This window comes from Pygocentrus nattereri, chromosome 17 (genome assembly GCF_015220715.1).
Source record: "Pygocentrus nattereri isolate fPygNat1 chromosome 17, fPygNat1.pri, whole genome shotgun sequence".
NCBI classification, from domain to species: Eukaryota; Metazoa; Chordata; class Actinopteri; order Characiformes; family Serrasalmidae; genus Pygocentrus; species Pygocentrus nattereri.
In genome coordinates, this window is record NC_051227.1 from 28,161,537 (window position 1) to 28,188,286 (window position 26,750).

Genomic DNA, 26,750 nt, shown 5'->3' on the forward strand with positions numbered 1-26,750 from the left:
CGCTTGCGTGATATTTATAATAATCATTATAGCACCATTTAGTGTTTTAACCTTAATAAGTCAAGGTAGTATTTTTGATTTTATGTGGAAAAACTCCTACCTTCACTGTAAGGCATCTCTGATTTACTACATGTTTACAAAGTATATACTTTAAAATATGCACCTTAATACAGAAAGACCTCCAACAGAAAAACATAACTACTAAACTCTTTTACTGTTTCTGGTACTACCAAACTAATTTGTATTTCAATTTACAGTCAAACTCATTATTATAAAAAAAAAGTATAATATTAAGTAGTCATTTATTTACAAATTTTTACATTGCAGGCACAATCATGTTTTTGGAGTGCTTCATTTGTCTATTTGCACGTACATTATTGGTCCTGCAGCACAAACAATAGTGGTTCAGTTGTTTGAACACTTAAGTTGTTTGACTTATTGGAGAGTTTAAACCTAAACTGCAGCACCATTCTGTTTGAGAAAAAGTTGGTCACACAGTTCTTTTGGCAATGTCCCTTACAACAAAAATAGATTTTTTTTTTTCCTTTTACTTGTGTTCTAAATTGGCCCATTGTTGCACTTAATGCTAAAAAGTACAAGTTTGGACATTGGTAGAGCAAAAACTGTACTTCAAAGAAAAGGTAACTCTCGGCATACTTTGTTTTTGCAAAGCATTGTCCTCCAATTGTTAGGAATCCACGAGAAACAGTCAGTAATCCACTGAGTACTCCAGCCAGCGGAGTCCTGCTCTAGTTATGAGACATCATTTAGTCTTTCTAAGCTATATGCTAAGGGAGGGAGCACTCCATGGGATCATGGGAGTCAGGCAGTAGGTGGCAGCTGAAAGGCCAGCTCAGACTGAAGAGGTCCAGCACTCTGCCACACTGCTGTTCCGCTGCTGAGCAAATGGATCTGCATGGCTGCAGCACACCCCCTTGCAGGCTGCACTGTGGCAAGAACATAGTGCACACCAGCTGCCGTAGGGGCTCAAAACATGCCAGCTCCCTCAGCACCTGGACAAGAACGTACATACACCAGTTTATTAGATACATTTACATTGACCATATACTCATAAAACGTTTTATCAGAAACTTACCATATACTGTGTGTGCAATTTGTAGGTTTATCATTACTGACTAGCCCATATGCTGGGGCAATTACAATACAGATTACTAATCTGTATTGTAATTTACAGTCAAGCCCATTTCATACAGACACTTTATATAAGGTATGTTTCTTACTCTGTACTGGCGCAGCATGTTCGCAGCCTCTTTCTGATCAGCAATGGAGAGCCATATGTTGGGGAAGGATGTGAGGTTATAGCTGAGACCCTGGCACATCTCCACCTCAATGGGCTCACAGGATGAAGCTGCAGCAGAGTAGACACATGCTTTCTTTATTTAAGAAAGCTAACAAGACTCCCATTGAATGAAAGGTAATGAATATCAGTTAAGAGCTGGTTTGCACTGTAGTTGTCTCTTGTTCTTACTAATGATCAGAAATGTTACAATTTCAGGGTTAATTATAACATGACAGTAACTTTCATAGTCATTTTGATCAAATTAATGTAATGCAATCTAATGTCATTACTCAGGGAGATTTTTTTTGTCTGATATAAAATTGACAGCTGGTTCTAAAATCTGATTGACTGTCCTATGTTCAAAACCTTCATAGATACTGTACATACACGCATATGACCACACACATCAACTGAATTGAGTATTAATGCAGCAAGTTATAAAAAAAACATCTGGTGTGCTGTATATGGAACAATCATAAATGCAACTGTTGAGGGGTTTGTGCCTTGCAACACCTTTGAACTATGGCCAAATTACTATAATGCACTCTCATGGCTTCTTGCTTCATGTTTATCACAGTTATGAATGAATTAACTTACTGAAAGGAGGGTAAGTGGAGTTACTGCAGTTCTGCTCATCTGTGCCATCTGCACAGTCGTTCCACCCATCACACAGCCAGTCATGATGGAGACACTCTCCTGTGGTGCAGGTAAACTGCTCAGGACTGCAGGTTCCTTAAATCGGAAAACCAGAGTGGCGAGCCATTTTAACAAACAAATAGATACACTTAAATTAATATCTTTGTTTCATAACAGCAACTCTTTAGAGAGGATGTGTTAAATTATTTTCACTTAGAAAATCAACAAAATGTCATTTCATTTATATATAACATTAGGAATAATGTAATGCCACTGTATGCAAGAGTTTGAATATTGAAAATAGTGAACATAACACTTCCACTATGTTGAACAAATGCAAATGTTTTTTATGCCAATTTTAGTGCCCAATTTATATTTATTTATGTCAAAACTTTTGCACAAGCCACACTTATATATATAATGTTCAATATGTTATTTAACATATTTAAATATGCAGAAGTGTCCTCTCTTTAGATGATATGTTAACTTATTTTCACTTTAAAAACCAACCAAACGTCATTTGACTAGGGGTACCCAAACTTTTCCAAATAAATAAAATTGGTATCCCAGAATTGGTATCCCAGAACAGGACACCCTGACCTGCACTTTTTGTGTTATCCTGTCAAAACACACCTACTCCAACTTGGGAAAGGCTTGTAAAATTAGTGGATTTGTTGGATCAGGAGTGTTGGCAGACACCAGTAAAACCAGTAACAGTGCTTTAAAGTCAGTCAGTTAAAGCCATAATTGGTTTGGGATGTTTTCTTTTATGTGTTGCCATTAATACACTGGCAGCAGAATTTGAGATGAGCTGCAGCTCATCAATGACCTTTTTGGCAACCCTTTGAGAAAAGCAAAAACAAATGACATGCATAACAAATTTATTAGTATTTCAAAAATGCTGTAAATAGCTTATATCACAGTCAGTATACTGCTGTATTATCACCTACTTCTCAGAGTATAATATTTCCATTGAGAGTAGTTTGTGGTGTGTCTGCAACCTAGTGACTTATGAAAGGAGAGAACATTCAGTGCTAAAATGCATAACAACACAATACTCACTTTCTGAGAGAGAGATGACCTGATAAGAGGCATAAAAGCCACTGTCAGCCACACCTTCATCCGCCACAAACACTACCGTCATCATCGGCCCAGAGGAGGTTAGGTCAGGGGGGAGGCCTGAGCCACAGAACCTACAGGAACCGAGAAAGACTGAATTTGCATGGCACAATAAATCTTTACATATCAACCTGATCTATTTTCTTATCTGCTCTGTATGAAAGGAAGAATGGCCATGTTGATTTAGTGTTGAAATGTGTGAAAGAACATGGCGTTTATTCATCTGAGCTGTTATTTTCCATTTATTTGGCTTGAATAAAACTAGTACTTTACCACATGAAATACCGTATATTTTAAGGTTGAATTACATTTTATAGTGTAAGTTGGCAATAAGAGAGTCACTTACTTCTCTTTTTCATATGATAAAAAGAAAGAGAGGTCATTGTTACCTGCCTAGCACACTGCCATCTCCAGTGTTGGCGCTGTCATGTACCTCCACATAGTCAAACTCACAAACATCTTGAGTTTCCAAACTGAAGTTGTGAAAAGTCAATCTGATAACCTGGCCTTCCTCTGCAGATATACGCCATGTACATAGCTGAATGAATGTTTAAGCAAGAGAAGTGGAGAAACAAAGACATAGAGATGAAGTAGAAAACAGAGGAAATAAAAAAAAAACTCATGTGACTTAAGATACTTGCAATACTTTCACTTGTACAACATTATTACATTATATTAGCATTTAATTTATCCTAAGCTACTTATACTACAGGGAATGTAAATTATATGCAAAAGTTAGAACACACCCAATACAATTACATCTTTTGTTGATTTTGCTAGTGAAAAAGTACACATCTTTGTGAAATTCTTTGCTATCTTATTTGCTAAATTAAAAATAAAAAAATAAACATAAAATGTGGCCCATACAAAAGTTATGACACATTTTTTTCCACATTTTTGTTCTACATTTTTTTCCAATGTGTTCAATAAATACCAATTGTGGATTAAAATGAGCAAGAAAAAATATTTGTTTATTCTCTGTAGAGGATGTGTTACTTATTTTCACTTAGAAAATCAACAAAACATGTCATGTGACTGGGGGTGTTCAAATGTTTGCTTATGCCTGTGTATATAATCAGCAGAGGTGTAAAATTCAGGTCCAGAAAGTAAAAATCCTTCCCAGGATTTTGTTCCAACAGGCCGGCTTCACTAGTTAGATCGCACCACCAGCAGAGCTGTCCAGGGTGTTGGAACAAAAACCTGGGAAGGATTTTTACTTTCTGGACTTGAATTTTACACCCCTGATAATCAGTATACATTCTATCAATATATATTTTCCACCACATGTGTGGTAAAAGTGTTAACCCTAAATGAACAGTTACATTAATCTAAACCATACAGGCTGCTACATGATTTAGAATACCAAAGAGCTATTTAGCATATTGTTGCTGTTCTAATAAGTTGTTGTACAGATGTGAGGCAAATTAAAGGAAAAATAAGTGTAGAAACACAATGAGTGCAGATGCTTTCAGACAGGCGTACTGCATTATACAGCACAGTGCACCTGTATGCACTGAAGCTGTTCTGCTGGGTTGTGGTGGCCCAACACCTTACTAAGACACTATATGTTGTTTTTTCGCTTTAGTTTGTCACCCGTCTGTACCTCTGAAATGATCATTTATAGAAGAAGGAAAAATAGCCATTTTTAAAACTTATTATTTAATGTATTGTACCTGTAATTTGCACTAATCTACTAAGACTGGATGGGTTTTTACCTGCTGGTGAGGATATGGCTTTGGATGATTTGGACTGGACAGTGAGCCACTTGGTCCTGTTTTTTGACCTCCACATTCTATGCAGTGAACCACAGATGAACATACATATTCATATGACATGAAAGACAAACACTTCAGTTCCTCATCACATATTGTACAGCGCTGAATGTACTCAGAGCTCCTACCCTTGTGTTTATGGCTGCAGTTGGCTTCGTCTGTGTGGTCCTGGCAGTTCGGCTGGCTGTCACAAACAGACACAGGCAACAGACAACGGCCACTATCGCACATAAACTCCTCTCTAGAGCAGCTTTCTGGTGGGAAACGTCAACACACACGTAGAATCATCACTGAAAACATCTTGCTATGCCCACCAGATAATGCCCCAACCCAAGAACACTCACCCAAATGTCCTATCATGTCAACTTAACTTGCTGAGAAAGGGGAAGCCAGTGTCACTGATGGAGAATGGGTGTGATGTGTGCCAAATGTCTAAAGATTTTAAAATCTGAATTTTGAATAAGTTGAAGTCAATTTAGGGTTTTACCTGGAATGATAATGAAAATGGAGCTGCAGTAATCTAACTGTGAGTTTAAAATCATGAGCAAATGCATCAAATTTAAGCAAAGCACTCCAAAAATCAAAAAGGTTAAGTAATTCACACTCATGGATCAATTTATTGTTTTGATAATACCACAAAACAATTCAAAATAAACTTGGATCATGATTTCATATCCTTCTCTTTCAAGCCAGACGTGTAACAAAAAGTTGTAAGAGAACAGAAGTAGCATGTAGAGTAACACACACTGAAGAGTAAACACTGGCACTACTTTCACTGCATCCAACAGTGTACACAACTTTAGCCCTGCTGAATAAACTCCACAGTTACATGCAGAGAGCAGCGTATTTTAATATATTTTTGTGACATTTCTAGCATTCTCTTTACTTATTATTGTACTGATATAAAATTTACTCACTTTGCCATGGAAGGATTGCATGATATTGTGCAATGAACCCATTACCCCCGATACTGCCATCAGACCGGAATGACACCAGTACAGTACTGCTATTGGTGTTCACAGTGGGGGGAGCCACATTGCCACAGAACCTTCAGGGGAGGTCAAATATGTTATTATCTTTCGTACAATGCAAGCATTCAATTTAGTCAAGCTCTTTAAGCTCTTATTGATCATACAGTGGGGTCCCAAAGTCTGAGACCACTGGTGATAATGCTTCTAATTTGCATTCCTTTCTAAATGAGTGCACAAATTTCCATTACAAGTGAGATTACTATCATAAAAATTTAAGTGAAAAGTAAAATCTTTGAACGTTTGCATGAATTTCAGGGTCATCTGAACATGTTTTGCAATTGAAGTAATAAGACTAAAAAATGAGCTTTTGTGCAAAGGCCTTAGCATGGCCCATTTCGCTAATTGGATTCAATTTGAACAGTGATCCAGATATAATGCAGAATTTTGAATATTTCTTCTTGATTTTTTCACAACATTTCTTTGTTTTATTTTAAGTTTTATTCTAAAACTTTCTGTTGTTAATGTTCAGGTTCAAGTAAAAGAGATACCAGATTTTCAATGTGGCCTCAGACTTTTGGACTTTTGTTGTACTATAAAGATACATGTCCAGTATGGGCCAACCTGCTGACTGTGGTGGTCTCTTCTTTCTCTTCTCTAACCTCCAGCCAGTCAAAGAGACATGGGGACGGTCCCTCAATGGCCAGGGAGGAGATATGGAGCTGGACCAGAGATGGAGGAGACACCCTGATCACCCATACACACATGGAGTCAGGAGGGTATGGGCCTGGGTGGTTTGGAGAGCTGATAGACCCCTCTGAATCAGTCAAGACACCACCACATTCTATAAGTGGGAAGATATATTACATTCCACACTACAGTCTCAGTGTACTGAGTTGCCAGTTTATTAGGTACCCTAATACCCTACCTTGTACCTACACTAATTTGCCACTCTATAGGTGCATTTAATAGATCTAGAGTTACTAACTGTAGTCCATCTCTTGGGCCTTTTTTATTTACATGTTTTTGCCTTACCCCAATGAATGTTTGTTGTGATATAAATATATAATTGTGAAAGCTAATCATTGTAGAAAATAATTGTGGTGAGCTTAAATAATTGTAGTTATCTCAGATAATTCCAACTAGGCATTTATGTGATAAATGTGACCGGCCTACATGCAACCACCATGCTATGGTCCGTGCTGTGCCCCACTCAAATAATGTAGGGCCAGCAGTGATCCTATGGTGCTCTTTGTCTATTGATAGATGAGGTAAAAGGGGTGCTGAGAAATTGTGCAGCAACAGAGAGACTCCAGTCAGTAACTGTGAACACACAAATTGCACATACACTCACAGGCCACTTTATTAGGTACAAATCCCAGTAGATCAGCAGTTTCTGAAATACTCAGACCAGCTCGTCTGGCACCAACAACCACGCCACGTTCAAAGTCACTTAAATCACCTTTCTTCTCCATTCTAATGCTCAGTCTACGCTTCAGCAAGTTGTCTTGACCACCTCTACATGCCTAAATGCATTGAGTTGTGGCCATGTGATTGGCTGCTATTTGTGTTAACAAGCAATTGAACTCATGTACCTAATAAAGTGATCAGTGAGTGTATATGGTAGGTGTACCTGATAAAATTGCCAGTGAGTGTGGGCACAGCAACAGCAAATAATCAGCAAATAATCTCTGTAGTCCAGAAGCTTACTTGTATGAGTGGTGGCCTCCTGCTCAAGCTGTGGGAATAGTGAGCTGTGTGCAGGATGAAGAATAGTGGGGCTCGGGGTGAGGCTGTGTGGAACTGTGCCTCCACTCCAGGAGTCCAGAGGAGACAGCGCTCCTTCCTCAGTGGAGTCTCCATTCATCTCTGTGACAGGGACAATAAATAATAGGATATTAAGGCTGTTGGGCCAAATCAGGTTCTTAATCACAATTAATAGCCTCTTAACTTTTTTTTACAGAATAAAGCACCAGCAATGTGACAGAGCATAACAAGAGTAGGAGGCTAAATCTCTGTCATAAGTCAATTACAATTGCAAGCAATAATTTATCTGAATCAAAATGCTCACAGCTAAAACCTCCTTCAAGTATGTTGTGTCAGTGTTGAATACAAGTAAATTTCCTTTTTACTGTTTTCTTTAACAGTTAAAACTTTGTTTTTATTCACCAGCTTCTTACTGGATTTTCCTTTTCCACCTTAAATAGTGCATGTTACATCTACATGTTACATGTGATTACATGTAACTGATTGCCATTTAAGATGGAACAGAAAATTTGAACACAGAGCTGGCAAATAAGAAGGTAACTTCAGCCTCGTCACAACACCAGCTACATCGCTGCGAAAGTTAGTACTACTGGTTAGTGACAAGTTAGTACTACTGGACACTGAAAATCTTACTAGCAGCATTTATTTTCTTGAGTGATCATTTTCATTAGTGTAGTAGAGTTTGAGCATTTCTCACTCACGTGTTAGAACAAGTGCCAGAGTGATGCCCAGCACTGCCACCAACACCAGCACGACTACAGACACCACCAGGGTCCCCCAGCTACACCAGTGACTCCTCAGACGCAACACACACACTCTCAGTAAACTTCTGTGTTCTGTATCACCACAGAGAAGGGAAGACAGGTGTTACGCTAAGCAATCTTCCCAAAAACTCTGACACTGAAATAATGTTTCACAGAAAAAGAGTTTTTCCTTTCTTTCAAACATAGTCAAATATACAAAATACGCTTGGTTTCTGAAGTCTTATAACATAATATATGTCAACTGGAAATGTATTGGGTGGCATAGATGTTCGTTACTTATTAGCTACCTTAGCCTTGCAGCTCCAACACTAAACTAAAGAAACAAACTGTGTCAAAAGAAGCTTTTTTTGGCAAATTACTCCTTTAAAGACGATTGAAAGATCATGGTATGATATCTTTAAAGGTGACATGAGGTGGAAAGACTTTTTATTTAGTTTTTTGTTTTGGTTTTTGACTTCCGTTTTGTTTGTTCATAGTTTTATTTTTTTTATTTCAAAAAGCAATAGTTTTAGTGTCATTTTTTTGTTTGTGTTAGTTTTTAGTATTATGAAATGCTGTGATAGTATGTATTGGCAGGGCTTCAGCTTCTCTTGAAGATGGTTAAACACAGAGATTTACCTCTGAATTCTTATTCACACACTGAAAAAACCCTAAAGGCTTTTCTTAGTCATTTTTATTTTAATTACAGTTAATGGGCACATTTTTGATGCCATTTTAGTTCTAGTAATAGTTTTACTTAACTGCAGTAACCCTGAAGACTACCTGAATTTCTTTGCATTGTTGTCATTCAGTCTAATGCAACACATTCAGTTATTTAAAAAGTATGCTGGTGAATAATATGGGAATGCATTTTCAGTCTCAGTCCTCACTACAAATTTGAACTAAATGTTTGTGTTTTCTCTGCTCCAGCACCCTGGATATGATCTAATGCTATCCTTCATAATCTTTAATAGTCAGGTCTGTTAGAGGAGGAAAATTACAAGTATATACAGAGAAAAATTCCCATTAATGTTTTGAGAAATGATCGCCAGGACTGTGACTGAAGACCACTGTTATAAGACAAAGTCAAAGTCCATTCCACCGTCATATATAATGGCAATTTTGAGGGACTATGTTTACGTACGTGGTGCCGGCCTTTTGATAGGTTCTGAGGAAATGCCAACTTTACACACATCTTTGATTTCATCATGGTCATTCTCTGGCTCGAATGCTGGATTGCAAAACACATTCTGTGGAGATCAAAGGTAAAGATAACAATGTTTAGCCTTAACAAGGCTTAGGGCTCTGTGATTAAATACCAAACTGAAACTGAACTATATTTTACCTCATAAAAATCACAGTCATCGCTGGACATTCCAAGATTTGCCATTCTCACATTCCCCAAAAAAACGTTGACATTACTTGTAATTATGTTCAGTCACAGCAGAAGAGGCTTAATTCTGTACAGAAGAACAATTACTAGGCTACTCTAAATACAAATTTGAAGTGCAATGCAGGGCAATTTCCAGCAGCATATTTCTTTACTCACCCTGCTGAAGTCACATTAAACATGGTTAAATTGTGAGTCTCACACAACCCTGCATATAAGAGCTAATAAAAATCATCTTCACTTTAGTTCCCTGCTTAAAGTCCAGTTACTGGGTCTTGCTTGCTCTGATTAGTCCTCATTTGTGTCTGTCGAAGTGATGAATTGGCAAATTCGATGGCACTCTGTTAGGTGGTCTCTGCTTGGTCCTGTTTTGGTGTGGGTGAGTAGGTTACAATAAAAGAAGTTAAGAACCCCCCTCTCAATTCCCCACAAAGCCAAGTCAGCTGAGAGGACTGAGCAGGCCAGGACGGGGGGTTAGTGAGCTGTGTGCCGTTAAATTCCCCCTAATGATTCTCTAATCTTTATGTCTCAAACACATACACACACAAAATGAAAGACCATATAACAAGACATCATTTTTGTTGGAAACTGTTTTACTGCTAACACAAGACATAAGTAATGCAGAAGGTGAAAGCAGATGTTGTGCATTCCTTTTAATGTGCTATATTTTTGCTTTCCTTTTTTTTTTGAAGAAGTTGCTTTTTTTTGCATTTCCCATAATACTACATTGCTCAATCATAGTCTTGTTTGGAGAGGTTAATGAATAATCACTCATCAAATATGCCTGTATACAAGTCCATAACGCTCTCACAGCTGAGAGTAAGATTCAGACTCAAGTGTTAACAATGCACTTCACAACTGCGTGTCTTCTATGTTTTGCTGTGTGCATCTCCATTAGTGAAGGTAAGTGCTGCATCTATATGTTACTATGTTCAGCTATGTGGTGTTTTTGATATGTGTAAGAACACAAAAACTCCACATCCCTAATTATAGAAATTTACATTACACTAACATGTTTGCGTATTTCTCTATAACAATGATGCACTGTCAGCAGTCCATTGGATTTTTAGGTTAACAATGTCACATTTATTCAGTTGCAGCTTTAAAGGTACAGAGAGAATTTTAATTTTGAACTGATTGGCGTGAACCCATCAGTCACTGAAAATAACAGAATTCTGATAAGCATTCTGTTTAATCATTGGAGAGCTTAAAAGAAGCTATCTCAGATTTTAACAAAGTATAAAAAACAGTCATAACTCATTTTACATTTAACCCTTTATCCCTTAGAAACAAACAGGCTCATTATGTTACTGTGCCTTTAAGACTGTTATATGTAAATATGCTCTGTTCTGATTGGGCCCATGTATTATCACTCATTCAAAATCCAGTCCAGGGTGAAACACTCCTTATAATTCCAGAATGGGCAGAGTTAAACTGCTGTAAGCTAATAAGGTGCATGTATGTAAATATGTGGGTTTTCATGACGTCACAAAAAGAAATCATTTCAAATGGGCTGTTCTTGTTACTTTGTTTTCTAAGATGGACTATTCTACCAAAATGGTTCAAAATAAATTCCTACAGCAAAAGAAATAGTTAAGTACACAGACCTTAGATATTTATAAAGAATATGTTTTGATCTATTTAAACCCAAGCAGAGAGAGTATTGAGCTAAATATATACAAAGTCATCATTTATAGGATACTTTCTGTTGGAAGGTGGCTGTCTCAAACCCTAACCCCTAAAATTCAACCAGTAAAAATAATACTTTTACCATGAATTTGTAAATAAAAAACTTAATTCAAAAATTAACTCATTCTATATCACATTTTCATGTCACTATTGAAACAAAAAGAGTTTTAGTTACACCCCTGCATTTTAGAGCAGGAAGTGAGACTGCATCCCTGTCCCTCATAGCCACATGGCAAGCACTTAGATTTCAATTTCTTCTTAAAACTCACTTTCATAAAGATTCAGACATTCACCAATGTTTTCTTATTCGGGATTTTTTTCTCAGGTAAGAACAGAATCTTCACACTCAAAAGCACAAAGGTCTGAACAGTTCTGAGGTTTAAGAACACGTCTCTAATCTGATGTAGACTTTTCTTAGGACCTTTCTCAAGAACACATTTAGGAAGGAACTTAGGAAGATAGTGGTTTTGAGCCCCATTCCCTACATCTGAAAATCTATGTAACTATAATTGACACCACTAAAACACATTTTCTGCAATTAAGTAAAAAAACTGTATGTAAACCCTTTAAAGCTGTGTTTGCTAGTCAAATCGTCTGATTGCTCAGTTGCATAATAATTGTATATTGTTCTGTTTCAGGGCATACAAGTGACTACAACTATGATTACTACGAGTCAAACTGTAAACTGTCAGAATCCATCAGTGGAGGGACAGTGACGTACTCAAATGAAGGTGCTGTTGGGAGTGAGGTAACTTATCAATGTAAAGATGGATTCAAGCCTTACCCAGTCTCCAAAAAGGTCTGCAGCTCTAAAGGAATATGGGAGCCCAAAACATCCAGAATGAAATGTGAAGGTCAGATTAACATAAAACACAACAGTACTTTGAATTTAGATTTTCCCATCTGCTTATAATGCTTATTATAGAACTGCTCTGTTTTAACTATGTTTTTTTTATGTTTCCAACGGCAGCTTAATGTTTATGTGTAATGATGCCTTTTTCAGAGGAATTTGATTACGGTGATTATGAGGAGCCCCACAAGAACTGTTCTGAGGCAGAGGTCATTAAGGGAGGCAGTGTGTCCTATTCCAGAGGAGGTTTAGAAGGCAGTGTGCTGACATATCACTGTAAGGCTGGACACTACCCTTATCCAGTCAATAGCAGAGTTTGTAACTCTGAAGGGGATTGGTCAGTCATGGTGCTACCTAATGGCAAGATAGTGTCCACTGCCACATGCAAGGGTAAGCTTTGAAAAGTGTTAATCACCTTTAGTCAAATTACATGTTTTGTTTCATTTCTAAGTGAAAAGGGGAACGCACCCTTTACAGGGTACAACATAAAGTGCAATTCCATCTTCTTTTTTTTTTCAAAATTTCAGCATAATTAAATGGTTAAGATGTAAACAAAGCCAATCTGAGAGGTTTGATGTGAAACATTCCTTTCTAGAGAAACTTACCAGGTGAGAGCTGTTTACAGTGTTGGTAATAGGAACCAGGTGTCTGAATTGTTTAACACCGCTAAAACATCCTCACAGAAAGTTATTACGTGCAGTGGTTATGGATATGTTGCCTAATGTGACATTGTATTACATTCATGGTGAAATACATTCATGGTGGAAAGATAATTGCAAAGTTTTTTAAAATAGTCTTTTAAATGTATATGCCAACAGTACATATAAATGCTCAGATTACCCCTTCCATAGTGAATAGCCAGTGTGTAAATGTGTCAGGTTTTGTGTCATCACAAAATAGTGAATTCCAAATGGGCCATGCTGTGGGCCCTTTAATCTAAGTGCTTTTGGATAGTAAATTAAATGACTATTGTGACCCTTGTTTCCTGTCACCACCACTGTAAAGACATCAGAGATGGTAAGCTTCTGGAAAATATTACATTAAACCACACTTAAATATTTTATCTTAACCATTGCATTATGAAAGAAAGTTTTTTAAATCCCTTTTAAAATTGCCTTTAAATAGACGCTCAAATTGTAGTGCATAGTTTATTTGTTTAACAAATTGCAAAAAAATGTAAACATAAAATATAGAATGTTATAACTTTTGCACAAACCACTAACTGCTGATGGAAGTGGATATTATTTTTCATGAATATAAGTGATACTTTTTTTAATCCCACAACCGGGGAAATTCCACCTCCACATTTAACCCATCCGTGAAGTGAATTCTTTCCCATTCTCGCTTGATGTAAAACTTCACTACAGTGTCCATTGTTGTATTTTGTGCTTCATAATGCGCCACACATTTTCAATGGGAGACAGGTCTGGACTGCAGGCAGGCCAGTCTAGTACCCACACTCTTTTACTACGAAGCCACGCTGTTGTAACATGTGCAGAATGTGGCTTGGCATTGTCTTGCTGAAATAGCAGGACGTCCCTGAAAAAGACGTTGCTTGGATGGCAGCATATGTTGCTCCAAAACCTGTATGTACCTTTCAGCATTAATGGTGCCTTCACAGATGTGCAAGTTACCCATGCCATGGGCACTAACACACCCCCACACCACCAGAGATGCTGGCTTTTGAACTCTGTGTTGATAACAATCCAGACAGTCCTTTTCCTCTTTGGCCCGGAGGACACGACATCCATGATTTCCAAAAACAATTTGAAATGTGGACTCGTCAGACCACAGGACACTTTTCCACTTTGCGTCAGTCCATTTGAGATGAGCTCAGACCCAGAGAAGCCGGCGGCGTTTCGCTTTCGCTTTGCATGGCAGAGTTTTAACTTGCACTTGTAGATGGAGCGACGAACTGTGTTCACTGACAATGCTTTTCTGAAGTGTTCTTGAGCCCATGTGATAATATCCATTACACAATGACATCGGATTTTAATGCAGTGCCGTCTGAGGGATCGAAGGTCACAAAGTGGTGAACCTCACCCCATCCTTGCTTGTGAATGACTGAGCCTTTCAGGGATGCTCCCTTTATACCCAATCATGACACTTACCTGTTTCCAATTAACCTGTTCACCTGTGGAATGTTCCAAACAGGTGTTTTTTGAGCATTCCTCAACTTTCCCAGTGTTTTGTTGCCCCTGTCCCAACTTCTTTGGAACGTGTTGCAGGCATCAAATTCAAAATGAGTGAATATTTGCAAAAAACCTATAAAGTTTATCCATTTGAACATTAAATATCTTGTCTTTGTAGTGTATTCAATTGAATATAGGTTGAAAAGGATTTGCAAATCATCATATTCTGTTTTTATCTATGTTTTACACAACGTCCCAACTTCATTGGAATTGGGGTTGTATATATAATATATATTTAGCAAATATATATCAAAATATCTATTTGCCTTTCAGTTGTTGATGAGCCTCATCCCTTTAAAAGGAATAAAAGAAAATTCTAGGAAATTCACTGCATTATATATTTTCAGTGCATTTTAATCCACTGCAGTTTGAAAAACCAAAGAGTTTTTATGATCACCATCTACTCTCTTATCTACCTTCTCTCTCTTACCCTTTAGAGGTTCTTTGTCCAGCACAGCTACAGCTGGAGAATGGGGAGTTCTTGCCCAGAAAACAGTGGTTCAAGGTCGGAGAAACACAGGCGTTTTCATGTAAAGAGGGCTATGCCCTTCGTGGCTCAGTCCAGCGGAACTGCACAGAATTGGGGCAATGGACAGGGACCACTCCAGTGTGTGATGACCAAAGTAAGCGTCCTTTTAAACGTCTGTTGTACAGGCTGAAACTCTTTTATAACATCAGTGCAATTTGCTGAATCTAGACTACTATTGTCTGAATATTTGAGAACTTGTCAGATTTTGTGACATCACAAAAAATAAAGTGAATGTAAAATAAGCTGAATCCTAAATGGACTGTTTGGATTAGTGTTTATTTTATTTTGCAACATTAACAGTGTTTACATATTACATCAAGATGGTTTATTAAAAAATGAGGAAAAGAAGTGAGGAAAATCCAGTTATCCATGTCCTTTAATAGCTGTTATTGTGTCAAGCTGTGTTGCTGTGGGAATGTTTATCTGACTGGTAATGAAACATGAGAACACATTTATGACCTCCTCTTTTTCTCTAGCTGAGGACTGCAGAAATCCGGGCACTCCACCTGGAGCCATGCGCTCTGGTAGCCGTTTTCGCATTGGGGACAAGGTGAAATACCGCTGTCAGTCAGGCCTGGACTTGCTGGGGCCTGATGTGAGAGAGTGTCTGAATGTAAGAGAATGGAGCGGACCAGATCCACGCTGCCAGGGTAAACCAGTTCAACTCATTTTTAAGATGTTAACGAATGTGCGCACATTTTAAACAGCGACATAAAATGGTGAACATATGCAAAATATTTTGATCTATAAACTGAGTGGTTGCAGTTGTGCTATTTATTTAGTGTAAAGAGAAAATCAAAAAACTTGATCAGCATCCACTGCACCCAAATATGTGTATGAGTGTCATATACTTCGGACCATGAGTGACCACCAAGCCAAACCAAGCTTTTCTTTTCTTCACCATTGTATATGTATTTATGTAGTAGATTTTTTGTTCCATTTTCTTTTTGGTCTTTTGATTACAGAGATATATTTAATAATTAACTTTTTTGTTGTTTTTATGTCTTGTAATTTGTCACATACATACACTATATTGCCATAAATGTTCGCTCGTCTGCCTTCATACGCATATGAACTTGAGTGACATCCCATTCTTAAACCATAGGGTTTAATATGATGTCAGTCCACCCTTTGCAACTATAACAGCTTTAACTCTTCTGGGAAGGCTTTCCACAAGATTTGGGAGTGTGTTTATGGGAATTTTTGACCATTCTTCCGGAAGCACATTTGTGAGGTCAGACACTGATGTTGGACACGAAGGCCTGGCTCACAGTCTCTAATTCATCCCAAAGGTGTTCTATCGGGTTGAGGTCATGCCTCCGTTCAGGCCAAACTCACTCATCCATGTCTTTATGGACCTTGCTTTGTGCATTAGTGTGCAGTCACATTGGAACAGGAAGGGGCCATCCCCGAACTGTTCCCATAAAGTTGGGAGCATGAAATTATCCAAAATCTCTTGGTCTTCTGAAGCATTAAGAGTTCCTTTCACTGGAAGTAAGGGGCCAAGCCCAGCTCCTGAAAAACAACCCCACATCGTAATCCCACCCCCTCCACCGAACTTTACACTTGGCACAATGCAATCAGACATGTACCATTCTCCTGGCAACCGCCAAACCCAGACTCATCCATTCGATTGCCAGACATAGAAGTGTGATTCATCACTCCAGAGAACACGTCTCCACTGCTCTAGGCTTTACACCACTGCATTCGACGCTTTGCATTGCGCTTGGTGATGTAAGGCTTGGATGCAGCTGTTTGGCCATGGAAACCCATTCCATGAATCTCTCTATGCACTGTTCCTGAGCTAATCTGAAGGCCACATGAAGTTTCTAAAGACTCAACAGAAAGTTGGTGACCTCTGCGCACTATGAGCCTCAGCATCTGCTGACCCTGCTCTGTCATTTTACGTGGCCTACCACTTTGTGGTTGAGTTGCTGTCATTCCCAATCACTTCCACTTATAATACCACTGACAGTTGACTGTGGAATATTTAGTATTGAGGAAATTTCATGACTTTACTTTGTACAGGTGGAATCCCATCACAGTACCATGCTGGAATTCACTGAGCTCCTAAGAGCGACCCATTCTTTCACAAATGTTAGCAGAAGCAGTCTGCGTGCCTAGGTGCTTGCTTTTATACACCTCTGGCCATGGAAGTGATTGGAACACCTGAATTCAATCATTTGGATGGGTGACTGAACACTTTTGGAAATGTAGTGTATATCAAATATGTCCTTCTTTTATATATATAATATTAATTGATGGTTGACATTTTCTCTTCTTTATTTTTATATTGGTATTTAGTATGTTATATATTTAAAACTTAACATGTATTATATAGATAATTGTTGCAATGCTTTAACAAAACACAAATGTAATTTTGTCATGTCTGTAATGTCAAACGTGACCTTGAAAAATCAGTGAAACTGTATCAGAGATCAATAATGAATTCTGTCTCCTCAGCTCAGTACACATTTGATCTACCAGAAACTGTGGCTCAGGCTATGGGTGGTTCTCTGTCTGCTGTAATGGAGGTTTCATCCCCTGAGTTGAGAAAGAAAGGCAAAAAATTCAAATTCTTTGTAACAAATGCAATGCTCTTCTATTCTGGACTAATATGTGTATATGTAATATATGTATGTATGTATATATATATATATATATATATATATATATGTGTGTGTATACACACACACTCACCAGCCACTTTATTAGGTATACCTGTTACCACAAATAGCTAATCAGCCAATCACATGGCCACAACTCAATGCATTTAGGCATGTAGAGGTGGTCAAGACAACTTGCTGAAGTGCAAATCGAGCATCAGAACGGGGAAGAAAGGTGATTTAAGTGACTTTGAACGTGGCGTGGTTGCTATTGCCAGACGGGCTGGTCTGAGTATTTCAGAAACTACTGATCTACTGGGATTTTCACACACAACCATCTCTAGGGTTTAAAATGGTTCAAAAAAGAAAATATCCAGTGAGCGGTAGTTGTGTGGACGAAAATGCCTTGTTGACGTGAGAGGTCAGAGGAGAACGGGCAGACGGTTCCAGATGATAGAAAGGCAACAGTAACTCAATTAAATAAACAAAATCTCTGAGGAATGTTTCAAACACCTTGTTGAAAGTATGCCATGAAGAATTAAGGCAGTTCTGAAGGAAAAAGGGCCTTTTATTAGCAAGGTGTACCTAATAAAGTGGCTGGTGAGCGTTTTTTTTTTTCAATTTTATGACCTTCTACATTGTTTTTTTAGGAGAAATACATTCATTATTTTTTTTCTCTGTTACACATTTCTAAAACTTCTTGTGTAGATCAAGGCTTTGGGAGAGCCATGAAAGTAGCAGAGGGTCGTCTCAACATTTTTATCCTGCTAGACACCTCAGGAAGTATTTCAGAGGAAGACTTTACAAAGGCAAAACAGGCCACTGCTAATCTTATAAGAAAGGTATGTACTGATGTACAGTAAGTCATCTTTGCACTGTTCATTCTCTAGCACATGCTCCCTAAATATGGAAATTAAGCTGCAAAACAGCCATTTCTGAATACATTACTGTTACTTTCCTGTTATACATTATACATTACATTACAGTGATGTTATGAACATGAGGGTGTTCACACATATTTACCTGTTCAACCTACAGCAGTTTAGAAGCAATGTTTCAGCCTAGACTACTTTTTGAATGAGACAATACAGTACAGTGGTATTCAGACAAGTACTGTATGAATTTTTGTGTTTGTTTCTTATAAACAATATTGTTATAAACAGTAAAGTCAAACACTGTCAAAAAAACATAACAGGAAAACATAAATGAGCTACTCAAACATGAAAAAGGTCACTGTGATCAGTATATTAAAAAGATGTGTATTTTTCATTTTTGTTTATTATTCTGCTTGTTCAGTTGGGCAGTTATGATGTTGAAATGAAGTTTGATATCATTTCCTACGCCACCGAGCCTAAAGACATTATAACCATTATGGACCCCAGCAGCAGCAGTGTGGACTTTGTTGTAAGGAGATTAATGGATTTCAATCACACAAGTATGTTTCTTATGTTGTTAATGTTGAAGATCAGCTGTGTACCATGGCATGCAAATGTTTTTGCACCCATAGTCAAACTGCATTTTGTTGATTCTTTAAGTAAAGATAAATTTGACCCATCTTCTATGCATTTCTATGCACTTTTTAATGCACAATTACTGCTTATTTGCAGAATTTCACATATTGGAAAAAATAGAAAAGCAAGTTATTGCCTATCCAAAATGTATAGCACAGTTTATATTTAATGTTTTATTTTCATTCATTTAACTCTGCAAATTCATCTGAAATTGTGCCTTAAATCTGCTGTTTTTATCTCTATTCCCTGTAGAGGATGTAACTTTATTTTACTTAGAACATAAAAAAAACACATGTAATTTCACTGGAAGTGTTCCTTGTTTATACAGCTGTACCTTTACTGTCATTTCCAAACTTTTGAACTTTTGCTGTTTTTTTTTTTATTTGTTTGTTTGTTTTGTTTTTTTTGCAAGGCCATGGAAAAAAGACGGGCACCAATCTGTATAATGCCCTAAATGAAGTATATAAAAGACTAGCCTGGCTTAAAGAACAGAAAGATGGACGTTTCAATGAGACTCAGAATGTCATTCTGATTGAGACTGATGGTACAAAACATCATTACTGTCTTGTTTTAACTGACATTTACAAGTTATCCTTTAAATGCTGCCTTCTATTTCTTGCAGCAATCTTAATGTTTTAACCTTCATGTTTTTTTTTTATTTTATTTTAATTGTCATTACTGTTACCCCCTTAGGTTACTCCAACATGGGAAACAACCCACAACACATTTTGTCTTTTATCCGGGAGCTTTTGGGTTATAAAGGCAGTGCTATAGATAACACAGCAGAGGAACTCCTTGGTTAGTCTGCTTTTTAACTGCTTTTTAAACCTGTGTTTTCTTTGTTTTTAAAGCATCCTACATAATTCAAAATAAGTACATACTGCAAGCTTAATTGGTCCGAATCCTGAAAGGCAAGAGCACCACAGTGTGTATTGTTTATTTTTTGACCGCTGCTGCTGTGTGAAGGCTTTGGATGTCCTTCTACCATTCACTTGGTCAAGGTGGCAGTAGCTAATCTCCATCATCTGTAGACTGACAGAGCTTTAGCAGGAGGAGAAACAAAAAATCTCAGCGCAAGCTGATTAAATGAACAATTATAATGGCAGCTAGACATGCAGCTGCACACTATCATCTGAGCATTGGTTTATACACATTATATTATTAACTCTTCATGCAAATGACCACTTATGACACAAACCGCCAAGTTTGTACCAATTATGGGCCAAAATCCACCCCTTCTGTAGATTTTTTTTTTTTGCCACCTGAATGTGTGAGTTTCATCACTGTCAGTTTTACAGGCATCAGTAAAACCCATAAGTTATTAGGGAGCCCCCTAATGGCCACAGGGCCCCTGAGCATGTGCTTATGTCACGTATTAGGTAGCTTGAACTGACTGCAAGCTTTCTGGCAGTTGGCTTCAATCTGTAGAAAAAAAGGAAAGTGGTGTGAGGGGTGAAAAGAGGACAATGGGGACATACTGATTAAAATGGGACCTTTTTTTGACCTTTGAGAGTTTTGACATTCTAGTTGTTTTCTCCTTTTTTCAGTGTAAACTGGTATACATATAAAAACTGTTTGTTTCTATCTTCCTAGATGTGTATGTATTTGGCATCGGGCAAAACGTGAAGAGAACTGAACTGAAAAATATTGCATCTAGTAAGATCAAAGAGCAGCATCTGTTCGTGCTGAGCAGTTATACTGTCCTTGGAGAAATTTTCAACAGCATGATCAGTGAGTAACAGATTTTATTATTTTCTCAGTCAGTACTTCTCAGTCCTGGTCCTGAGTTCCCCTGCTCCCAACACACCTAATACAACTAATGAACTAATTAACAAGCCCTTCCTGTGGTGACCTACACTATGCTACAACATGCAAGGCAGTAGCATGCCAGGACCAGGACTGAGATCCACTCCTCTCTGTTAACCAGACAACCTCAGGGGGGCTACAGAAAGAAGACACAGTTGAAGGAGGGCAGGGGGAAAAAATATGATTTTTGGATACCAGAGCATCAGAACTCAACAAAACAGCCTTAGCTACAGCTGCACAAACACAAAATAGTCTGGTCCTATCAACTTCCTATGGTCTGTAGTCACCTACGTCAAGTGTTTCATACCTTCTGCTTCTGGGCAATTAAACACCAACCACTCAACAGCCTACTGCAAACAACGTGTGCTTAAATACACCTAGAAAACAAAGACTGAATGGGATTGCTTGTTACCTGCAGTCATTACCCATGTTTTACCCTTCCCTCCTAGCAACTGTTGTGAAGCTGGACAAACTATACAGAACACTGTCAAAATCCCATGTTTAAATGATGATTAGTTTGTAGGTGCATGCCACATCACACTGTTAGGATGCAGTAGCTATAGATAACAACAACAACTTAGTCCAGCTCTATAGCATAGCTTTTTAAATCAACATTCATTGTAGTGTTAAAATGCTGCTCAGCACTCAATCTAACTACTCTGCACAACAATTACTCATTATATTGAATGTGATTTCTACCAACATTCTGCAGTTTAGCTTGACCAACCTGCCAACATGAAAGAATACATTTGTGTGCAGAGCATTTGCCAATGATATTTAAATGTCAAAATAATCACCCTTTAGACTTTATATTACACTATTTCAGCTATGCATATGCATTCCTATACAAAAGTTTGAAGACCTCTAGTCAATGTACCTGTTTTGTTTTTTGAACTAAGTGAAAAAATACATTCTCTACAGGAAACAAACTTAAACATGCCATTTTTCTGCAACATTCCGTGCACACTTGCTATTTATTTGCTAAGTATAACACATTGGGGGGAAATATGACATAAAATGTGTTTTAACTTTTGCCACATTTTATATTTTATTTTGTCTCTAATATGTTACATTTTGCAAATAAACAATAAATGTGCATTAAAATGTGCAGAAGTGTGTTCTCTGTAGAGAATGTGTTAATGTAATTTGACTAAGCCACTCTAACTTTTGTATACAACTCTGTCATGTTAACAATAAGAAAAAACAAATTAAAATAAACCATTTATTGTCTGAATGATGGGTGCAGTGGGTAGCACTGTCATCTCACAGTAAGAATGGTCTGGGTTCAGTTCCTCAGCTGGGTGTCCAGGGTCCTTTCTGTGTGGAGTTTGCATGTTCTCCCTGTGTCTGCGTGGGTTACCCCCTAGTGCTCTGTTTTCCTTTCACAGTACAAAGCACTCAGGCCAATTAGACGCACAATTGCCCCTAGGTGTGAGTGTGTGTGATTGTATATGTCTGTATCACTGCCCTTGTGATGGACTGATGACCAGTTGAAGGTGCTTCCTGAGGTGACCACTGGGATAAGCCCCGGTGCCCACCATGACCCAGTGTAAGGATAAGTGACATAGATAATATGTATGAATGATGAATGGCACGTGAAAAAAATTGACTGCAAGCTTCAGTGCATAAAACTTAAGTAAAAGAATGCATTGCCATAGATCATAGCTACATTCACCAATCAGGGATGAAAAAGCAAAGTGCATAACAGTCATATACATATACTTACTTATACATATAACTATTTAATGTGTGATGTATGTAAATTCCATGTTAGTCAAATCTAAACAAATACTACATGCCTCAAAGCATTTTGCCTCTTGCCCAGATGATACTGCCGTAACCAAGTGTGGAGTAGCTAAGGAGCATGATTTTAAGACTCTTCAAGCTGGTAACACCAGGCCTTGGCAAGTCGCTATTACATGGGTAAGTGCATTTAAAAAATGGTCTAACAATAAAATATTCACTGATGTTGTCTGTAACAAAAGGTCCTGTCATGTTTGTTTTCCTATCCAATCAGAAAACTAAGCCATGTCAGGGAGCCATTCTGACAGAGAACTGGATAATCACAGCTGCACACTGTCTGATAAAACTGAATGGAGGAGAAGTGGAAAATGCCACAGCCAGCGAAGTACAAATTATGCATGGTCTGAATCCTTTATGGCTTTGTGTGACTTTATCCCTGTCAATAATTTCAGATACATCAGATTTATGAAGATTACAGATCAATGAGCCTGATTATAATTGCCAATTGTGTTTTTATTAAGCCTTTCAGATCAAACTATCATGTGCATCCATGTGAGTCCACAATGGGCTCCACATACCATGCCTTCCACAAATATTGGCACCCCTAAACATGAGGAAAATGGGCTGTAAAAAAAATCTTTCATTCAAAATATTGTGGCATCAGTGTAGAACAAGGCTCAGGAAACATTGCACCTACAGGCAAACGCTGTTTATTGAACAGGCAGGAATCCACTGCCCCTTCCTACTGGATCACAGGGAAGAGTTGGACAGCTCACTAATAGCCTTACAACTTCACTTTATGGTGAACACTACAGCCACACAAAATAACCCACACAGAACATAATAAAGCACAACCAACATGTAACACCTCTTAAATTAAGACATCAGCATTGTTAGCAATGTAGAATGGCAGGAACAGCACGTTTTTTTAACAGGAGCGTGGAGCCTCTTCACATGGCCAAGCCTCTCAAGCTCCTACTGCAGCACAGCGTGTAGCCCACACCACAGAATTAACAAAAATCGAGCCTCTGAAAAAAAGATTTTTGTTAATGTTTTGAATGAAAGATCAAAAGTATAAGCAATAAAAATGTTTTTTTAACCAGTGCCAATATTTGTGGAGGTCACCGTATGTGTCTACTATCATGTTATGAAAAAGACCAATTTAAAACATTAAAAGTTGAAATACATTGTATTGGCCATATTTTTTTGCAGATCTACCCTGAGGTTGCCACCTGAGACCACAGTTTTGGCCAGTTTTATTCATTTTTAAACAAGACATGATATTATAACCTAAAAATGACTTAAAATTGCCCACAAGTGTCCTAAAATGTGAACGTGACAGCATACTTTAACAACACCTTGACGACATACATTACGGTCATTCTACAACTGTGCAACACAGGCAAAGTTTGGGTGAAATCACTGGTTGGTTATTGATGTAATGTCACAAGTGCTGAAAATATTGAACAGCTGCTCTTTTTATGTGTTCTAGGAAATGGAAACACAAAAGCCTCATCTATAATTCTTCATCCAGACTTCAATATCAATCGCCTCAGAAACAAGAACGTCAATGAGTTTTATGACTATGATGTTGCACTGATTTATGTGAGCAGTAAGATTAAGTTGTCTTCTGAGGCAAGGTAAGATAGAACTCAAAAAGACAATGAATTATATTCTGTGTTTAAGTTGCATTTCAAACCACCACACTATCTCATACATGCTGTCTAACAGTTTCATTTGGTTTAAAAAGTAGCATGCCTTTATCTTGATGTCTCAAACAGGCCCATCTGTCTGCCGTGCACAAAAGCTTCAAATCGAGCTCTCAAAATGAGTCCTGACTCCACCTGCGAGAAACATGGTGTGTAAATCAAATTGAATAATGCCCTGTTAAAATAATTAGTAATTATGACTCTAGTACTGTATCACATGGAAATGTACAGCTAATGGTTGTACCTGAACAGAAAACTCCTTACTGGATCTGGGGGAGACTCAAGCGTACTTCATCAGTCAGGGCAAAACCCGCAAACAAACTCACATCCAGAATAATGAAAAGGTGAATTACATTGCAAGTACTTGTCAGTAAGAAAAGGTGACAGCCAGACTGTGCCATGCAGGAGTAACCTGAACGCTCTTTAAGCAGCCATGTATGTGTTTCTAGAGAAAGAACTGCATTGACCAATTTGGACCAGCTTTATCTTCAAACAAGCTGGTAAATCTGACTGATGTCGTCACCAACCGGTTCTTGTGCACCGGAGGATCGGCAGCACACAAAGACGAACTCACATGCAAAGGTTTTTAAAAAGACAAGGAAACGCACACATACACTCCTAGTATCACACGTGACAACCATACATCAATTATTTATTCCATTTTTTGCAGGTGATTCTGGGGGTCCACTATTCCTTCGTAAGGGGATGAGATATTTCCAAGTAAGTCATTTGAAATCTTTGAAATGTTTGAATAAAAGCATTGATTAAAATGCAAAGAAAGAATAATGCTGAAAACATTCCAGTGGAATCCATCGTTTCTCAACTGCAAGGAGATGCCAGAAAGGGTATTTACGTTTACATGTCATGGCTTTTGGCAGACACTCTTATCCAGAGTGACTTAGAGTTTGATCATTTTACACAGGTAGGTGAAGGTGGTATTAGGAGTCTTGCCCAAGGGCTCTTATTGGTACAGCATAGGGTGTCTACCCAGGGGATCGAACCCCAGTCTACAGCATGAAAGGCACAGGTGTTACCAAGTACATTATACCAACCATATACCATATTTGAGGGTATATGTTATACACCTTTAAAAACAGAGGTCCTTTAGTAGGACAGATAATGATTACAGTTTGAAGTTGCCTTTTCTCAGGTTCCGCTGGTTCTTCTTGTTCTCTGTAGTCATATATTGCATAGCTTGTCAAAAGACTGTTTTGCTCATCATTCCAAATGTCGTTTCTGGAATTCTCCATAAAATTAATGTGGTCTATATAACATTATAGACCATGTGGTCTATTGTAACATTAATGCTGGTCTATAACATTACTTAATAAACAAATGCATTAACCAATGCAGAATGCTTGCATGAATTCACTCATAATACATTATTAAATTAAATCCTGATTGTTCAAAGAATTATCTCCTTATTTATAACATATATACCTCACCATATTTTTTGATTTTTTGAAGTGAAAAGTAAACACATCTTTAGCAGCAGTGCTTTAAATAGGATGTCCAAACTTTTACACTAGACCATGAGTTTTTTTTCTATTTCTTACACACATAATGAAATATAAAGTAACTACATTAGTAGTAACAGCAGAAAAAATTTATTTTTAAAAAGTTTGCTATAGATGTTTATTTCTTCTCACCTTCAGAGAAAAAATACAATTTCAGTGCGTTATTGGTTAATTGCAATGGGTTTTCTCTGTGATGGAAAAACCTGTGGTACTTGGCTGTTATGGCACCAAAAAGGTTAACTATTAATTCTCATTTAACACACCTAATTCAACTCGTCAGCTAATTAGCAAAGCCTTCATGAGTGGAATTCAGATAAAAACTAAAACTATTGTTTGTGGAGCTGTGGCCCAGAAGGACTCTCGTTTGACACCATTGTCATAGAAAAACCGCTTCATGTTCCCTAAAGGTTTTTTAAAGACCCATTTCTGTAACTGAGACATGCAAGTGTTGATCATTTTTAACCACTTATGTTCCTGGGTATATTTTGCATTGTCCATTTGAATTTACATGCCCAAAAACCTAAAATAAAACTTCCATGTATACTAAAGTTTCTAACCTAAAGTTTTTTCCTAGAACCATTTTGGAACTTTAAGAGTGTATTTGTGCTACTATTACACTGCTTCAGTCTGCATCAATCTGTTTGTTGTTATTCTGTAGGTGGGAGTGGTGAGCTGGGGCACCAAGTATGTGTGTGATTCCAATTCCAAGCCCTCTTCTGACATTCCCGAAGATGCCCGTGATTTCCACATCAGTGTGTTCTCTATTATACCCTGGCTTAAACAGCATCTGGGCAAGGATCTGGACTTTCTGCCCATCTGAATGAATTAATTAGTATATACATATACATAAAGAAAGCCTTCTTTGGTATTGTAATAACCAATATATATCAAGATATCGAAACA

At 37.8% G+C, this 26,750-nt stretch overlaps 2 protein-coding genes across 3 annotated transcripts; one reads left to right on the top strand and one right to left on the bottom strand.

Annotated features, from left to right (window-relative positions):
• Positions 1 to 285: 285 nt before the first annotated feature.
• On the bottom strand, positions 286 to 10,048 carry LOC108426895 (membrane frizzled-related protein). 2 transcript variants are annotated; one of them, XM_017696704.2, is made up of 14 exons: positions 9,855 to 10,048; positions 9,651 to 9,765; positions 9,450 to 9,555; positions 8,264 to 8,398; positions 7,506 to 7,664; positions 6,420 to 6,639; positions 5,745 to 5,875; positions 4,956 to 5,081; positions 4,771 to 4,847; positions 3,445 to 3,593; positions 2,999 to 3,129; positions 1,898 to 2,032; positions 1,242 to 1,369; positions 286 to 1,013 (listed from the first exon to the last, which is right to left on the bottom strand). In XM_017696704.2, exons 2-14 carry the CDS (start codon positions 9,693 to 9,695, stop codon positions 789 to 791), a joined length of 1,767 nt encoding a protein of 588 aa, XP_017552193.2. In that variant the 5' UTR covers positions 9,696 to 9,765; positions 9,855 to 10,048; the 3' UTR covers positions 286 to 788. The 2 variants fall into 2 exon arrangements, with proteins under 2 accessions (XP_017552193.2, XP_017552194.2); XM_017696705.2 differs by lacking the exon at positions 9,855 to 10,048 and having other exon boundaries at positions 9,651 to 9,794.
• Positions 10,049 to 10,520: 472 nt separating this feature from the next.
• Positions 10,521 to 26,750, top strand: si:ch1073-280e3.1 (complement factor B). The gene is made up of 19 exons (XM_017696767.2): positions 10,521 to 10,598; positions 12,023 to 12,238; positions 12,388 to 12,624; positions 14,864 to 15,049; positions 15,432 to 15,605; positions 17,419 to 17,517; positions 18,270 to 18,403; positions 18,858 to 18,996; positions 19,485 to 19,616; positions 19,766 to 19,870; positions 20,666 to 20,803; positions 22,704 to 22,801; positions 22,896 to 23,022; positions 24,114 to 24,261; positions 24,403 to 24,479; positions 24,583 to 24,674; positions 24,780 to 24,912; positions 25,001 to 25,050; positions 26,506 to 26,750. Exons 1-19 carry the CDS (start codon positions 10,541 to 10,543, stop codon positions 26,665 to 26,667), a joined length of 2,505 nt encoding a protein of 834 aa, XP_017552256.1. The 5' UTR covers positions 10,521 to 10,540; the 3' UTR covers positions 26,668 to 26,750.

Bases quoted from the DNA above. Each gene is read 5' to 3' on its own strand.
- si:ch1073-280e3.1 (XM_017696767.2), top strand. From the start codon at position 10,541: ATGCACTTCACAACTGCGTGTCTTCTATGTTTTGCTGTGTGCATCTCC. The intron at 15,050-15,431 runs GTAAGCGTCCTT...CTTTTTCTCTAG, and splicing joins TCCAGTGTGTGATGACCAAA to CTGAGGACTGCAGAAATCCG. The intron at 19,871-20,665 runs GTTAGTCTGCTT...CTATCTTCCTAG, and splicing joins CACAGCAGAGGAACTCCTTG to ATGTGTATGTATTTGGCATC.
- LOC108426895 (XM_017696704.2), bottom strand. From the start codon at position 9,695: ATGGCAAATCTTGGAATGTCCAGCGATGACTGTGATTTTTATGAG. The intron at 5,876-6,419 runs GTTGGCCCATAC...CCTCCCCTGAAG, and splicing joins GAGACCACCACAGTCAGCAG to GTTCTGTGGCAATGTGGCTC. The intron at 3,594-4,770 runs GTAAAAACCCAT...ACATTCATTCAG, and splicing joins AGCCATATCCTCACCAGCAG to CTATGTACATGGCGTATATC.